Source organism: Antennarius striatus, chromosome 22 (genome assembly GCF_040054535.1).
Source record: "Antennarius striatus isolate MH-2024 chromosome 22, ASM4005453v1, whole genome shotgun sequence".
NCBI classification, from domain to species: domain Eukaryota; kingdom Metazoa; phylum Chordata; class Actinopteri; order Lophiiformes; family Antennariidae; genus Antennarius; species Antennarius striatus.
In genome coordinates, this window is record NC_090797.1 from 13,281,804 (window position 1) to 13,298,695 (window position 16,892).

Here is a 16,892-nt window from a genome sequence, read left to right on the forward strand (position 1 = left end):
CCTGTTGACTTTCACACAGGGAGAGCCATGATCACAAATCCATCTGGTACCAGCCACACTCAACTGCCCTGCACAGGTTCCTGTGGAGCAAAGGTACAAACACTCAGCTTGTATGCTGCAGACAGGTACAGCAGTCTCACACACACACACACACACACACACACACACACACACACACACACACACACACACACACACACACGGAGTTCAATAAAAGGCTAATACCCCCACCCCCTCGGTCATAAAGGTATATGTGACTAAATGACCTCAGTTCTAACTATGTTGGTTGACTTGATGAAGTGTCCAGACCTTCAGGTCGTCAGGATACGGCCGACTGTTCTACCCACATTTAAACCAATCAGGGTGAAGCAGCCGTCCACCCATGCATCACAGACCACATCAGCTTCTGAGTCGACTCCACTGTTCTGGCTCAGGCTGTTCATTGTCACCCAAACAACAAGCCCTGGGTAACAGAGGACATTAAATCCATTTTAAATGACAGGAAGAGGGCTTTTAGAGCTGAGAGCAGGGAGGAGCTGAGAACCACCAGTCACACCTCAAGACTAAGATCAGAGAGACCGAGGAGGAGTACAGCTCCAGCAGAGGAACACTACGGAGGTGTGGAATAGCATGAGGACAATCCCTGCTTACAGATCAAGTGTCAACAAAGGAGTTGAAGACACAGTGGACTTGGCCAATGAGCTTTATCTGTTCTTTGACAGATTCTACAAAGTGATGTTCTCACCCCCTACTGATCCAGGTCTCCCTGCAATCAGTACTCCTCTTTGTACCTCAAGTACTCCTCCTGATGTCAAACCTACCCCCACTGCTAACAACTGATATCGTAAAGCTTTTGCCAAATCAAACATGCGAATCAAATCTACATCAGTCATGCAGCAATAAGGAGGAATAAAGAGGGAAACGAAATCTTATTTATCCATAATTTCCTGTGCTTTTTTCTTAATTGCAATTTTATTATTCTGACTTTGTCCTTAAATTCTGAAACGAAGCAGCTCTAACAAAAAGCTAGTTCCTCTTTGAGAAATAAAGGATTCTGATTCTGATTAATTATTGCCTTTTGAATTCAATTGATTCATTAATATGTAGTTGCTTCACTGCCCCCCCCCCCACACACATATTATGAAGCAGTCATCAACATGTGTTTCATCTCTCCATGGCGTACATTTAAAACCATTTCCCTAGGATCACCAGAGAAATGGAGTTTACACCATAAATGAAATGACTACACATTTTTATCATATTCTACACTGAGACCTGGTTATTGAGGTTGACTGTTTGTAAAATGTCAAGGAATTGAGTCACTCTTTCATACAGTTGGGGTAAACACCAAACTAGTGTAGTTTTTACAGAGGGATCAGAGCTGCCCCCTGTCAGATCAGTCAGGACAGATGTGTACACCGGGTCTCTGTCTGTCTGCTCAGCTCTACCCAGTGGATCGAGAACAAACTGAAGAAACCACACAGGATCCAGAAAGACAAGGGGAGCAGTGGGGATTTATTTGTAAAGAGATTCCACATTAAAAACACGGCTGAGGGTAAGCGCACTGGCGGTGGATGGGCTGCGGTGGGTTTTCCATTTTCTGCTCAATACCCAGCTGAAACGGTGTTTGCTCAATCATGCAGGTCAACTCAACACAAGTCATCGGGTCAAAAGATTTTGTTGGTTTTTGTTAACTGTCAAACAAAATACATCCTCCTTCTGAAAGAGAAGCGGCCCCAGAAGGCAAATAAAGGAAAATCTCTTCTCCGCTGTGGACACGAGTCACTGGTGACGCCACAGGAGGAGCCGGAGAGCTGAGTCACTACTGTAGTGGCCAACGTTTCAAAATGCCAGTGGTGGAGAATGAAGGAGGAACAAAGATCCTAGCTGGGGGAGCCGCCAAACAAATTTATTCTCTTTTCTCCATCTGTAAAAGGCCGTTTCACCACTGGCACCTTGTGGTTCAGAAGCCACGGAGGGGTCGGATACTTGGCCCCAGGACGTATGACCCATGCTAGTGTTACACATTCTACAACACATTACAAGTGACAAACAACAAGGTGATCTCCCTTCAAACGTTGCTGGAGTGGCGAGGCCGGGTGGTGGTGGTGGTGGTGGGGGGGGGCAGGGCCTGAGAGGTTACAGGAAGCGGATTCCTGCTCCAAACTGGACACCGTCACATATCCTGGACAGAAGAGAGAAGTCAGGAGTCACCGTTTCACATCCACTAAAACTGTCTTCAGACATGGAATCTGATCATTCTGCTGCTTAAATATTCATTTTACAAATTCAATCAGGCACTAAGTCCTGCCTATGTATTAGGGAAAATACAAAACAAGAGGCATTGTAAAACTGCAGTCCCCTTTGGACCCCCGACTCACACAAAGGGAGTCTTTTCATGGGCAACATGTTTGCAAATATTCTAGAATCAGCGCCAAACGGTTATTGAGATATGCTGACATGAACCCGATGCTGATGTGGACAGATCGTAACCTCGGATGTGGCAGGATGGGAGTAGAGTCACAGAAAAATAAAACATGCATGAAAATGTGGAAAAAAAGAGAAGGGAATGACATGACAAAGTCTGTTGGAAATGAATTCTATGCAGTGGAAGGATCCTAACCACAATAAAACACAACCAGATATGCTCACTACATGAGAAATAAGGCAGTCAGAGACTGCAAACATCCCGCGACACACCTGGATTCAAAATTTTACCCTGACCTACTTTCATAATGGTTGCAGCAATGAATTCTATATTGTACTTTCGAGTATTTGGCTTTCCACCAAAGGTGAAGGTCATCATCACATTTTTGTGCCTCCGGCTTCCTGAAAATGTTGCTTTTTGTTATGTGATGAGATCTCATCCGGTTTCAGAGATGTGTACCTAAAAAGGTATAAAAGTGAAAATTTGACCTTGACCCAGTTTTCAAGGTCAAAGATGTGATCTAATTTTCATCCCCTTGCCTCAAGTTTATTAAACTTTACAGTTCCCAATATATAACTCTAACCCTAAACAAATGTACAGGCGCGTATGAATTTGATGCAGGTATCCAGCTAGTCTTTTTCTTATTTATGTTATGAGGTTATTAAATACATGCACGTCTTTCTTCTCATCTCATCTACCTGTCTCCACTCTGCACCCCCATGGGCACACAGTAATTGAGCTCCAGTCGGGCGATGTCTCCGAGTCGCAGCACGATGCCGGCTCCGTACGACCAGCGGATGCACTCTGCCAGCTTCTGAAGGTGTGCTCGGGGACCCTCTCCTGCACACGCAAACACACCACCCGACGTGTTACCAACCGCCTGACGCACCGACGCACAGATAGAGTCATCCGATGACGATGTACATCTGATCCACCCACCGTAGTTGAGGTTGCAGAGGTTTCCTGCGTTGAGGAAGAAGTGCGTTCTGAAAAGATCTCCAAAGCTGCCCTTGCCTGGCCTGAAGGGCAGCGGCGTGTAGAGGTGCAGGCCGCCGGCCCAGTAGGCCTCCCCACCCAGGTAGTCACCTACAACAAACAGGGCATCAAAGATGACACACACACATTTCAGATTGCAGAGATGAAGTATCCACTGAGGTCCCCTAAGTCAGCTGGGATACGCTCCAGCTCCCCGCCACAGCAGATGAAGCGGTAGACGATGAATGGATGAATGAATGAATGAAGTTCCCACTCAAAGCTCTCTTTACTTTCCATTCAAGTAGATTTTTTTAATGAAATAACAATGTCTGCATATTGTGTGAATTCCGACGTTCTGGTCTCAACAGTCTTTACCTTCACTCTGCGGTCCGATGCTGTACATCCCAAACCCTCGCACGCTGGTGGGACCTCCGAGGTAGAACCTGGATTAAAATTGATCATTATTCATCCTCCAAATCATAAGTCTGGCATTCTGAAACTCTTTAATGGAACAAAAAGAAGCCACTATAATAAAATAGCAACCTAAAGTAAAATAGTAGAGAAAGTAAAAGGCCTGTTTACTTTCTATGTGAAACCTTTTTAATAACCTGAGAAGGTAACACTCCAAAGACTGGCAAACCTGTCAGCGATGGAGGAAGGCTGTCCTTTCAGAGGATAAAGCATCCCGCCCCACAGAGAAGCAGACAGGACCTGAAAAGACATAGAACAGTCATTGAGAAGAACACCAATCAGTGTTTAGCACTCTAGCGCCCCCTGGTGGCATTTTAATGAAATATCTCAAAGTTCACCCCAGTAAATGGGGATGAAACAACAATCAGGAGGCTTGACCTGCTGCAGGGAACCTCGGGCGGTGTTCACTCATGGTCTGAGGGATTTGACTCATCTTACCGAGTCCCAGAGGAGACGTCTGTTCAGCTGCAGTTCAAAGTCCTCCTTCAAGAAGCTGGTGTCTCCTCCTGTGTAGCCAGCCAGTTCCTGCAGGGCAAACACACACCGTCACATCTCTGCAGCAGCACGGCAGCTCGTGAAAGATTCAAAAGGCGCAGACTCACCTGGTTGATCCGGAGTAAGGCACCTCTGCTGGGGAATATGGCTGAATTCCTTGAATCAATGGACACCGTGTGCTACAAGCAAACGACAAGAATTCTACTGAATTGGATGGAGCAGCGGACAAAAGGCGGGCACTGATGGGAAACACATTTTAAAATGGAACTAAATCATTTTAGGTTGAACCATAGGGTGTACTGTGAGGTAAAAAAAACAGCCTTTCTATACCGAGAGGGCAGATTTCAGCGAGTGTCCGCTCTCTTCTCGCACTGCGAACGAGGCGCTGCGTGCCAAACATCCCAGCTCCCTCCACACGCCTTCCCACTTCAACGTGTGGTTGGTCACGCCCACAGGAAACTGCAAGGCGGACAGGAAGACGGAGTACGTGAAGTAAACCCACAGGTCACACCAACATGAGTCAGATAATGTGAACGAATGTGGTCAGGTGACGTGTTTTGGTGCAGTTTGGAGAATGAACTGATTTCCAGATGTGCAGGAAGTTACACTGACGAGTGGGCGGATCAATATAAATTATCCTGTTTATCATCTTTTGTGACTGAAACATCAAACTCTCTCACACACACACACACACACACACACACACACACACACACACACACACACACACACACACACACACACACACACACACACACTTACATTGAGCTCTGCCGACATGCCTCTGTCCGTCTCTTTCAAAGAGCTCCACGGGAACTGACCGGTGACTTTGTAAATGTTGAGGGTGAGGCTGAAAGAAAAAGATGGACTCAACAAGGTGGTGACACATTCCAGACGTGAACAGGGGTACTTCTAGTTTTGCCTCCAAGCCGGCAGCAGAGGGAGTACCAGAGCAGGTGAGACATGACGGGGTGTACGATCTACAATATTTAAATAGTAACTTGCAGCAATTGAAAAGATTCTAAATATCTCCAAACCGGACAGAACACGAAGGTCTCCAGCCTCTGAACCGGGTGAGATCAAAGTCCATGCAACAGGGACGCAAAGTGATTGCCAGAGCGGAGCATCCCAGCTATTTGTATTCCTAGACAAGTCAGCTGACGGTTATCTGTGGGCGGGGGGGTTATCTGAACCCCGCCACCCCGGGAGCTGGATGACAGTTAGAATGCAGACAACAGACGTACTCGCGTTCGAAGTGTCCGGGCTGGGGTTTGAAAAAGGACAGGCCGTAGGACGTCTCCTTGGTCCCGTAGGAGAACTGGAAGGCCAGTTTCTCAGCTCGGCCGAACGTGTTGGGGAACTTCAAACCGAGCACCTGGAAGACAGGACATGTTGTTCAGTCAGAGAGGGGGGGGGGGACACAACGGTGGGCGATTTCCACTTTGAGTCACTTTCATATACAGCAGTAACCTCCAAACACGACTTCAATCCGTTCTGTGACTGTGTAATTAATTATATATATGTTGTTGTGAACTTAACGCTCACGTTTCAGTCGTGTGTTTCACTCACCATGCTTCCTTCATTGTTGCCCACCATGGTGTTGTAGATCCCCGACATCCTCTTTATCTCCGTCACCATAAAAGTGACATCCAGACCGTTGGGCAGAGCGTCTGTACCTGAGGAGGGGGCAACCAGTCAAAGTGAAGGGAGTGAGGTTTTCTGCGTGTTAAATGTTCAAATTTAGCATCATCATCCGTCCTGAGTGATGTCATCACAAGCAGACACCTTGAATTACAGATTAATTACAATTAATTCTCCCCAGATGAACTGACTCCGCGGGATCACTCACAACCGATGGGATGTTAGCATCGGATCATTGTGAGAGTTACCTTCAGACGTATCGATGAGAACCTCCACCTCTTTGAAGATTCCCATGCGGAGCAACTTCTGTCTGGCAACGTAGGCTTTTGTCATCACCTGTAAACGAGAGAGAAACGCAACTCCGCATTTATCAAACCACCAAAAAGGTTTCGGAAGCTGAACACTTCCCTGTGCGGTCCGGTCAGTACGTACGTCGATCAGGTTTTTAGCGTTGAATACATCAGAGATCTCATAGCCCAGCAGATCCTCTTTAGTTCGGCCGAGACCCTGGAGGTTGACGTGTTGGACGACCACCTGTAAACAAAAGTTCACTTAGTTTAGGTTACCTTCACATTCCCATCGCCGACTGGTGACAGCACATTCAAAAAAAGCATTTAAATGACATTTCTGTCCTCATGTAACTGCTGGATTAAATTCCTTTTGTTGCATCATCACATCACAGCCTTCGCAACATTGCAAGTTAGAATTTGTTTTGACCATTTTTTGTTAATTGTGCATAAAATATCTGATAGATTACAGTATTTTCCGCACTATAAGGCGCACCTAAAAAAAAATTCATTTTTTCAAAAACTGACAGTGCGTCTTATAATCCAGTGCGCCTTATATATGAAAAAAGTTTTAAAAATAGGCCGCTCATTGAAGGTGCGCCTTATAGTGCGGAAAATGCTTCAGTTCTTAACCTGGGTTCGATTGAACTCTAGGGGTTCGGTGAGTCGGTCTCAGGGGTTCGGTGGAGACGGAGGTCAAGACAAAACACCCGACACGATGTGTCGAGTGTTTTTGCCGAACATACACGAATCACTGTGTACGTTTGACACATCATGTCAATTCGTGATGACACGCCCCCCTTAGCCATCCCTGGCTGCAGGTGATCACGCTACATCCATTAGCCTACCTGTGCTACATGGGATTGTGCACACAGTAGTCGATTTATGCCTGTCATGATGGTACGTCATCTGATTGTTTTCTTAACAGACTTTGCTGTGAAAACAACATAAGAGTAGCACTGGACAAGGTGAAGCCACGCATGTCTGAACTGGTCTCTCAACAACAACAGCAGAAGTCACACTGGTTTACAGGTAGGTCATTTCATGGGAGTTCATGCACTGTCTTGGTTTTGTTCTTTGAAAAAGGTGACCTTAATGCACAATACATTATTATTCAATGAATGTCCTATTCTAAAACTTTTTCCACATATAAGGCACAGTGGATTACAAGGTGCATTGTTGGTTTTTTTGGGGGAAATTAAAAGCTTTTAGGTGTGCCTTACAATGCGGAAAACCCTGTAACAGAGTTCAGATCAAGACGACACACTTCCCCGTGACCCTTCACCTCTGTGTCTGCGACACGACTCACATCTTTGTTTTCAAGGAACTCCTGCTTGGCCTCACGCTCCACGTTCGGAGTCTCCACCAGGTCATCGGGGCTGACCCCCAGCTCCCGGCCGTACATCGGGAGCGGATCCAGGCTCTGCAGCAGCAACAGGAAGTGACAGCTGAGCTCCACGGAAACACAACTCGTTGTCTTTTAGCGCACATTTTTTTTGGCTAACGCTAACATAACGGATTTAAAAGGATGAATTCCACGCATGGACATCCCCGTGTCATCACCCACGAGTCGCCGGGACATTCTGGAGATCACTCCCTGTCCTCGGTTGCGTTGAGAGCTCGCCTCCTCCACCCCCCCGCCGGGAGGGTAACGGAACATCGGGTACACATGCCGGGCAGACCGCAGCGTTCAGCAGCCCGGGGAGGAGGTCATGGTCAAAAATGGACAGAAAGTCCAGCTGTAAGAGGAAAACGAGGTTTACCTTGGCGTGAACAGTCCCCATGGCTGCTAGCCGCTCCTTCAAGCCTCTTCAGTCGGGGTTAGCTGCTCTGGTCGGGGGATAACAGACAGGCGACACCGATCACTCCCTCCAGCACCAACCTTTCTACATGGGAGCCGCCATGACAGTTGGCGACGTCTCGTGCTGCGTTCAGGGCTCCTTGTAATTTAGGAAACTATTTTCTAAAGTCACCCCGTCGGTCCCGGTGTTGATGGAAATTTGCGTGAATTTTTGTGATTGTAAAATCTTAAACTTGTGTCGTAAAAAAAAAAAAGTATACAGAAATTGTGCACAAAATACAATTTAATAAATACATAACAGGAACAATGTCTCTCAATTAACCAGCGGATATGTAATACGTGGCGTTGTCCTAGTATAAAGCTACAACGATCCATTAAGAATACCGAAGTAGCTCCACTGCTATGAGAACAAACCGACACAGTTGCTACTGTTGTGAAAAACTATGTTATTGCACATGCAAAAATGTTAAATGCAACTATTCTGTGCACATTAGGGAACATAGTCTTTAAAAAAACAACAGAATTTTGTTACTCTTGAACGGTTCACCTTGTCTCGTCTCTGATTGGATAGAAAGGAGGAGACGTCGCAGTGGAAGGAGAGAAACTACGTGAGATACCGGCGCCTCACCAGCAGGTGGCGATGTTTGTCTTCTCTTGGCATTATTCGAGTGGGGAACGAGGTTCTTCCACAAGTGAAGGAGGTCTTGTGCTCAAGTGAGGGAACAATGAGGCGTGAGATTGGACGGAGCATTGGGGCAATCGCTTTGTTGGATGCTGCAACACTCACCTCATGAGCTGAGGTCGTGAGTCTTGGGCAGAGCTTTGAACTGGTTCATGGAACGAAAACGAAAACCATGAACTTTTTGTATTTTGCCAGGAACGAAAACAAAACCATACACTTTATATTTTTTAAAGTTCTGGAACGGAATCGGTTTATAGTCTCATGGAAGTCCGAGACCGACGAAACAGAGCGCACTTCCTGATGCCGCCAGCCAATAGTATGGCGCGTACGGTATCACGTGACCAAAAATCAAAAATCTGTGATGTAGTGAAATCGTGCATCTTGAAGTGCAGATGCGTGAGGGATTATTGTAATACTGTCTCTGTTCAGAACAAACTACTTGACAAAAAATTTTGGTTCAAAGCCGTGGTGATGGGTCATGAATGGAAGAACGAGAACGAACGGGTTCATAGGCCGAAATGGGCTTTTTCAGGCGGATAGCTGGTGTCTCCCTGAGAGATAGGGTGAGAAACACTGCTGTTCGAGAGGGGCTCAGAGTAGATGTTCATGTGGAAAGGAGTCAGTTGAGGTGGTTTGGGCATCTGGTGTGGATGGGAGGTGTTTCTGGCACGTCCAGCTGGGATCCCCCAGTTAGAGCTGGTGGATGTGGCTGGGGAAAGGGAAGTTTGGGGCTCCCTGGTGAAGCTGCTGCTCCCGCGACCCGATTCCGGATGAGAGGACGGATGGATGGATGGATGGACAGCCAACCTCATACTAAAACACTGGCGCTGTCCACACCAGTTCATCCTACTGGGCTAATCTATGAGTGCTAAGTGTTTTAGCATCATATTAAATTACATTAAATCCATCACACAGCGGCTGCGACATCTGAGACAGGAAAACAACTGGAATATCTGTTGCCAGTCCATTTAGTGAGCATCAACTTTTCGCTGTGTTCAATCACTGCAATGAAGAAGTATAAAACATTTCTAACACTAAGAATCACAAAGTGTATAACAGCTGCTGAATTTACAAGAAGGGAGCCTGGTGATAATTTGTATTTCTTGATCATCTGTGAATGACATTAGAGCTGAAGAAATGTCGCACAGAGTCCTGAATGTGATCTGAATGATCGTGTCTCAGATGCATCTATGTGTTCATGCAGGAACGTAGGTCTGGATCACCCAGGAGTCTTTGCAGGTAGGGGGAGAATCATTAATCATTCCTGTCGAGCCACTAGATGTCAGCATCCTTAAACTTTACAACCTGTAACGGTTCAGAGACCAGCAAAGAACTAATAGCCACATTTTAGGGCCTGAGCTTCTTAAATTCCATTCATACGGCCAAACTTACGTCGATCCCGTCTGTGGGTCTCGGGAAGTTTAATGGACACAAACGGGCCAACAAAGTTGTTTTATAGTTTATATTTAGAGTTTAAACAACAGAATTACGTGAATGAGGATCTTAACATCAAAATCTATTCAAATAAAATAAAATAGACATTCAGTGATGTTGTTTTTTTATTTTTTATTTTTAAATTGATGCCACCTCCATAACTGACCTTTGTGACCCCACATCAGAGAGAGCGGACTGTTACCAGGGTTGGTGTTTCTTTTTCCTTTTGGATACTTTTAAGGATATTAAGACAGCCAGAGGGGAAATAATGTCAGCCGAGAATATAAGACGGAGAACTCAATCATTTGGGGCCTCTCCAATTTGGGACTTTATGCGTCAGGACCTTTACATCAAATCCAACTTTGGGTTTTCTATGGTAAAAAAAAAGAAGCTTTTAATATTTTTGAATTGGTTTGATTTTGATTATATTTTTTATTTTCATGTGGTCTATGGTTAACTGTCACCCTCTCTTCTCTGCCGGTAAAAAACAAGCCAATCACAGGCATCAGACAGTCCCCCCCCCCCCCAGTCCAGCCGGAGCGGTCCTCCTCCTCTCCTATCACACACACACGCACGCACGCACACACACACACACACACACACACACACACACACACACACACACACACACACACACACACACACACACACACACACACACACACACACACACGCAGTCCAAACCCCAGAAAAGCCCTGCTGAATCCTCACACCGTCTGTCAGCATGGGGAGCGCTTGTTTTTCCCGGGACGTTTGTTTGTTTATCCTCCTCATAAATACTTGCAGGGTGATGGGGAATGTCGGACCCGCAGGTAAGAGCTCCCCTTTCCTCTCCGTCTCGCTCTATTGTCAGCCTTTAAATGCACATGTCGGTGGATCACCGGTGCGAGAGCAAAACTGATGGAAACGCGGCTGGAAAAAAAAAAAAAGCGGCTGGGAATATATACGAGTGATATCAGAGGAGAGCTTAAAATATTTAAAGTAAGCCTCTTTAAAACGCTGTCATCTGTTAACACGTGTTCCGAGATAACACGACATGTTACTGTTTACGTTCGTTGTCTCCACTGTGCGTTAAATCCACATTTTACGCGCTGTTTTCTCATTCACTTTGAATTGTTGGACTTTTTTTTTTTGTACGTTCATTTTGGCTTTTTTTTTTTTTTTCAAAAGTACTGAATGTCAGAGTCTTTATATAAACTTGGCCAGACATCCCAGCTTTCCATCGGACACATTTATGACGTATGAACTGGTTTCCAGTTTGGGAACCAGCGTCCCCGGACCGCTGGAACTTGCGTACCCCGCGCGTAAAAGGTGACTTTCAATGGGAGAGCGCACAGTGATGTCCGGGTTCTCCTTTACATGGTGCACACAATTCATTCAGGGGGGGTGATTTTGGAAGCTGTCGGAGCCGCCAGAAAGCACCTTATCTCCGGCGGTGTGGTTGGAGGGAGGCGCTGGAAGCGCTGCGCGTTAATATGTCTCCAGGAGGGGGTGGCAGGAGGGCGGACTAAGTCCCCAGAGGAACAGGGAGGCAGGCAGGCAGGCAGACAGCAGGGACCCAATATCGACCGGGCAGGAGCACATTGTTAAGCCTTTCAGCGGTGTGAATGGATGAGGAGTCAATATTGAGACAGTGAGCCACCATGTAGGGAGGGCTTTGTCAAACTGGGAGCTGTGGGATCCGCGCAGCAGCAGGAGGAGCTGGAGGTGTTCCCCTTCTGCTGCATTTCTAAACCTCTTGAAATGGATGAAGCATGTGCGGATAGATTTTTGATCTCTATCCCTGCGGAACTGCTGTAAAACATTTCTATTTTTTAATTTTTTTTATTTTAAAGCCAGTTTTCTCATGCATTGATTGACATTTGTGTGTCAGAAAGTCAGATTGATGCTCAGGGTGATGGTGTCACGGTTTACAGAATGATAGACATGACAGGAGAAACTCAAATATCTCTCTGTGGGTCTCCCTCCCTCTGAGAAGTGCATGTAATGAGTTGCCCCCCCCCCCAACACCTCACACCCCCCCCCTGGGATTTTTTTGCCCAGATGTGACCAGCTCCTTCATCAATAACCTGATCAATTGCAGAGCCATGGGAGCTGATCTTCAGACTGATCTGTAAACAGTTCTGGGGACGTCCTGGGATGTCATTTCATTAAAACCTCAATTCATTCCGAGTCAATGAGCTGCTTCTTATCATTCTAAATAAGGACTGAATGTGTTTATGTGATGTTTACTATTTACTTCTGATTCTGTAACAAACATTTCATCCAAAAAGCATTTTTATCATTCTTACCCAGTGACTTTTTTTTTTTCCCCTCAGTTTTAAAAATAATTTATTGTTTCCCAATCCGGCTCAAGGTCCGAAATTGAGCTGTAAAAGATAATAAATGCGTTATTTCCCCAAAAATCATTCTAAAGTGTGAAAAAGTGATTCATTTTTGTTTGATATGGTAAAAATGAGAGCACCACAGCACACACTAAAGGTCCGAGACAGATGGCGAATGTGAATTTGAATAATTCACATTCATTTAATATGAATCCACATACATTTGATATGTTTGTGGATTTTATTAAGAAACAAACAATTCACTAAACTCGGCATTGTTAAATTGGTTGCCATGGCGCAGGTAGGCCTCTGCCGTGTCATGTCATCACAAGTCATGTCATCACAGACGGCTTCTTCTCTCTGCTGCTGATGCTGATGCAGATGCTGATGATGATGATGATGATGATGATGATGATGATGATGATGATGATGATGATGATGATGATGAAGTCATGGACACAACTGGAGCACGCGTCCGTCGGTCAGTCGCTACACACACTCTCAGAGTTTACTGTGTGTTAACGTAGTTGAGGTTTCTGCATCTTCCTCTGTCAGCCGGTATACCTCTGTAGGCTTCACCTGTAGGCTCCACCTGTAGGCTCCACCTGTAGGCTCCACCTGTAGGCTCCACCTGTAGGCTCCACCTGTAGGCTCCACCTGTAGGCTCCAGTAAAGGATTCAAATTGTTTGTTCATCACCACCAAACCCCATCGATGTTTTGCTGTAACAAAAAACATAAAAACAGAGATCTGTCTGACTAAATGAAGCTAAAGTAGACTATAACGGTAGGCTGAGAGCAGGGGAAGTAGGGTAACCGAGTATAGAGAGGAAGAGACTCCTTCAGCCCGTAGGTGACCACATGTTTCAAGATCAGCGCAGACAGCAGCTACATAGCTATACAATATGTGTATTTATCTGAAATGAACACGTCGTCTTTAGATAACTCACTCCTGATCGGTTTCTCGCACACCATCCACTCATTCACGAGTTCTTCTGTTTGTGCAGATGCAGACGAATGTGCAGAGGGTTCGGACGACTGCCACATCGACGCCCTCTGCCAGAACACGCCCAAGTCCTACAACTGCATCTGCAAACCGGGCTACAAGGGAGATGGCAAACAGTGTGAGGGTGAGCGTCCTTTTCTGCTTCGTCACACCACAGATCGATGGGTTGAGGTGACTGATGGGACATTGAGCCTGTTCTGACCCAGCATTAACATCCCATTGGTAGCTTGATCAACGATGGGACAATCTCAGCAGGGGTGTGAATGTAAGACCAGATCCACAGGGGGTCAGGCCTATTTGGCTGTGCTGTAAATTCAGCAAATACAGCAAATACTGGTATTGAATAGAAAAGGTAGTCAGAATAACAGGCTGTGATGAATTCTGATGGATAGAAAGTTTAAAATGTTGATATTCACTCTTTTGTGAAATGAAAATTAGGGTTTGTTTTACTTTATTTCCTCTCTGCTCAGTTTTGCTGATTTTTTTTTTCCACATCCAGGATGGGTTGAGTGTGGCTCTGGTCTTAGTGGGGGACTAACTAACTAACTAGCTAGTGGATAAATACAACAAAACGAAATGAAATTTCAAATGGACAAATAATGGACAATTAATTTTTTTTGTTTTTGTTTTTGGTAGCTTGGGTGTTTCAATTTAGAGGTGATGTATTCTGTGTTAGCGGAATGCATTACCTCTAATGTACCCCTTTAAGAAGGTAGTCATGTGACCGAGGCAAGCATCTCAACAGTGTCAGATGTGGAGGAGAGAATTTTACAAAACAAACAAAACATTGTTCTGAAATAGGATTTATGGTGGTGAACCCAATTGTGACGCATTCATGATGCGATCCGGGGGTCGAGCAGGTGTGCAGAGGTGTGTGGGGAGGGCAGGGCTTCTGTCACTTCTTCAAGCTCTCTTTTCATGCTCTAGAGCTTCTGGTACTTTTTCACATTTTCTCCGTTGGTACCTTCAGTAGCAGCGAAGTGTAAACGGTTTCCTTCAGTTAAACACATCTAGATTAAATGTGGACAGCTGTGGCTACGGTGACTTGGCTTGACATGCATATGCACACATGCACACACACACACGTGCATGCACACACGCACACACACAAACACACACTTCACACTACCCCCCACAGGGTCCCCATAATTAATGAGGAGGAAGTGGACTGGGTGAGGGTGTTAAGGTGAGGTGAGGGCAGCACCTGACTGCGTGTTCACACCTCCACTCACTTCTGCCCCAAAGCACACCACAGCTGGAGCTGCACTACCCCCCCCCCCCCACACACACACACACAGACTCAGACACAAATTGATTTGCTATAAATAAATATACATGTAGTTTAAATGATAACACATTTGTTTGATGAAACTAAACGGTGACTCTGGTTTCTTTACTTTTATTTCTTCGCTATGACAGAATTCCACTCACGCACGAACGGCTGAGCAAGCAGATCAAATTGGAAGCTAGCAGTCAGACAACAAGAGGCTATAAACAAGAGAGATATGTTCCAATAAACTGGAGTTGTGCTTGTAAGCAAAATTAAAAAATCTAATTTCATCCTGCACTTTTCATTGCGTGCAACTTTGAAGATGTCAGAAGAACGTCAGGGTGGATTTACAGCTTGTTCTGGAGCTACTGATCCTATCAAATGGTCTTCATCAGCGGATGGAGCTTTGCCGAGCTGTCTGTTTTTACAGCTTCCAAATTTTCAAGAACCCCGATGGAACTGTTCCTCCTCGCAAAATGCAAATCAATCTCATATTTGGCTAACTATATTATGTTCCAAAGAAGCGGGAGATTTAAAAGACCCGTTGTGAGCTGCCTCAGCTAAGGAGAAAATGAAACTGGGGAGAGGGTAAGAAGTCTGGGAGCCACTTCCAATGGTGGCGTCATCCTGCCGTTGGTTTGGTGATTGGAAGTAAACAAAAATGGCTTAGAAGAAATTCTTTTTTTGCTAACTGTAACATAAAAGGGCTTCTGACCCATAAGAAGCTATTAACATGTCATTAACATATGAGCTGTTTTATCTTAAAACAGAAATTACACTGCAAAACTACCCATCACCTTCAATGTAGCGATCCCGGCACAATAATGATGTTACAGGCCCTGTTTATGGCACAGTATACACCAAGCTCATAATAAAATGAACACTTGATCATCAATATGATAAGAACTTTTTTTTTTTTGCACACCTGAGATCGGTCTCATTCCTAAGCTGTCATATGGTTACGGTTTTTGCTGATCCATCTAACAAACAACTTTCATTCAAGAGATCAGAGATTCCCTCCCGTGGAAAGGTGTCAATCATCAATCTTTTCAAAAAACCTAACTTCCTAGTGTTTGAGCCTAAGCATAACAAAAACTCAGAAAGACAGAGATCTACTCAAGCTCACATTCAAACCTACAAACTATTTGTAGTAACCGATTCATCTACGCTGTATGTTTCTGGTGGTGGGAGGAAGCCGGAGAACCTGGAGAGAACCCACGAGAAACGGGGAGAACATACTAACTCCAGGTGGAATTGAACCAAGGACCTTCTTGCTGTGAAGCAACAGCTCTCTCTGCTTCGCCACTGTGTCGTTCCCTTTTAAACAATAAAATATATTAGTTATTTTTATTGGATTTGCATTGTTTATTGTTTTATTGGATTATTTCTATCTATTTGTCTTAAAGAATAAGACCGAATGACTTTAAGGCGGGTTTTTTTGCCGGCCACCCAATGACAAGCCAGGAATCATCCTGATAGGTCATTTTCTAACTTTATCATAGGCTGAACGAACGTAAGTTCGTCTTCACTTTTGATTAGGTGGGCAGGACACAAGTGTGGGTGGGTTGAGCCCACCCTGGTCCCCAGTTAGCATAGTGCTTCAAAAAGCCGAGGACCAGCTTGGATGCGATGCGTTCACACTGGGTGTAGAACAAACAAGTTGTCTCATTTTCGGTTGAAGCGACTCTTTATTAAATGTGTATTCATCCAGCTCTGTTGTCTTTTCCATCTACCATACAGTTGGTAATTTATTACGTTCACAGTCTGAAGGAGGCGTCCTTCATAAAACGGCTCCTCTGTCTTCTGATAGCAGACAGCAGGACATTCGGCTTCTCACAGATATGAATTCCTCCCATAAAACTGCCGTCTGAACAGACCTTTCAGCATCTTTTTATTACATCACTTCACCCAGGCCAGCATTTGAATCAGTTGTGTGTTTCTCTGAGTGTGTGTGTGTGTGTGTGTGTCAGATTGTGTGTTGCATTCAGCTTCAGTGGAGCTTGAATGTCAGCTGTGTTTCATGACATCATCGCACTACATCCAGCATCTGTGTGCTTCTGTCTCTACTCCCTTTCCTCCC

The 16,892-nt window shown here is 45.2% G+C and overlaps 2 protein-coding genes across 5 annotated transcripts in view; one reads left to right on the top strand and one right to left on the bottom strand.

The window, feature by feature from the left end:
• Positions 1 to 1,494: 1,494 nt before the first annotated feature.
• On the bottom strand, positions 1,495 to 8,227 carry samm50l (sorting and assembly machinery component 50 homolog, like). Its single transcript, XM_068306821.1, has 15 exons — positions 8,061 to 8,227; positions 7,607 to 7,720; positions 6,443 to 6,544; positions 6,259 to 6,346; positions 5,939 to 6,045; positions 5,614 to 5,744; positions 5,132 to 5,219; positions 4,700 to 4,828; positions 4,477 to 4,548; positions 4,313 to 4,399; positions 4,044 to 4,114; positions 3,779 to 3,846; positions 3,368 to 3,514; positions 3,127 to 3,268; positions 1,495 to 2,185 (listed from the first exon to the last, which is right to left on the bottom strand). The coding sequence occupies exons 1-15, from the start codon at positions 8,079 to 8,081 to the stop codon at positions 2,140 to 2,142; spliced, it is 1,413 nt and encodes a 470-aa protein (XP_068162922.1). The 5' UTR covers positions 8,082 to 8,227; the 3' UTR covers positions 1,495 to 2,139.
• Positions 8,228 to 10,860: 2,633 nt separating this feature from the next.
• Positions 10,861 to 16,892, top strand: part of scube1 (signal peptide, CUB domain, EGF-like 1) — a 96,948-nt gene continuing 90,916 nt past the window's right edge. For all 4 annotated transcript variants that reach the window (XM_068307479.1, XM_068307480.1, XM_068307481.1 and 1 more), the window contains exons 1-2: positions 10,861 to 11,026; positions 13,544 to 13,666. In XM_068307479.1, coding sequence (XP_068163580.1) covers positions 10,939 to 11,026; positions 13,544 to 13,666 — 211 coding nt within the window. In that variant the 5' untranslated portion in view covers positions 10,861 to 10,938. The remainder of the gene's footprint in view (positions 11,027 to 13,543; positions 13,667 to 16,892) is intronic.

What these genes read in the sequence shown, in the direction of transcription:
- samm50l (XM_068306821.1), bottom strand. Translation starts at nt 8,081, where the DNA reads ATGGGGACTGTTCACGCCAAG. An exon ending in AGTTCCTTGAAAACAAAGAT is followed by an intron (nt 6,545 to 7,606) that starts GTGAGTCGTGTC and finishes TTTTGTTTACAG; the next exon opens with GTGGTCGTCCAACACGTCAA. An exon ending in TCTCATCGATACGTCTGAAG is followed by an intron (nt 6,046 to 6,258) that starts GTAACTCTCACA and finishes CCCCCTCCTCAG; the next exon opens with GTACAGACGCTCTGCCCAAC.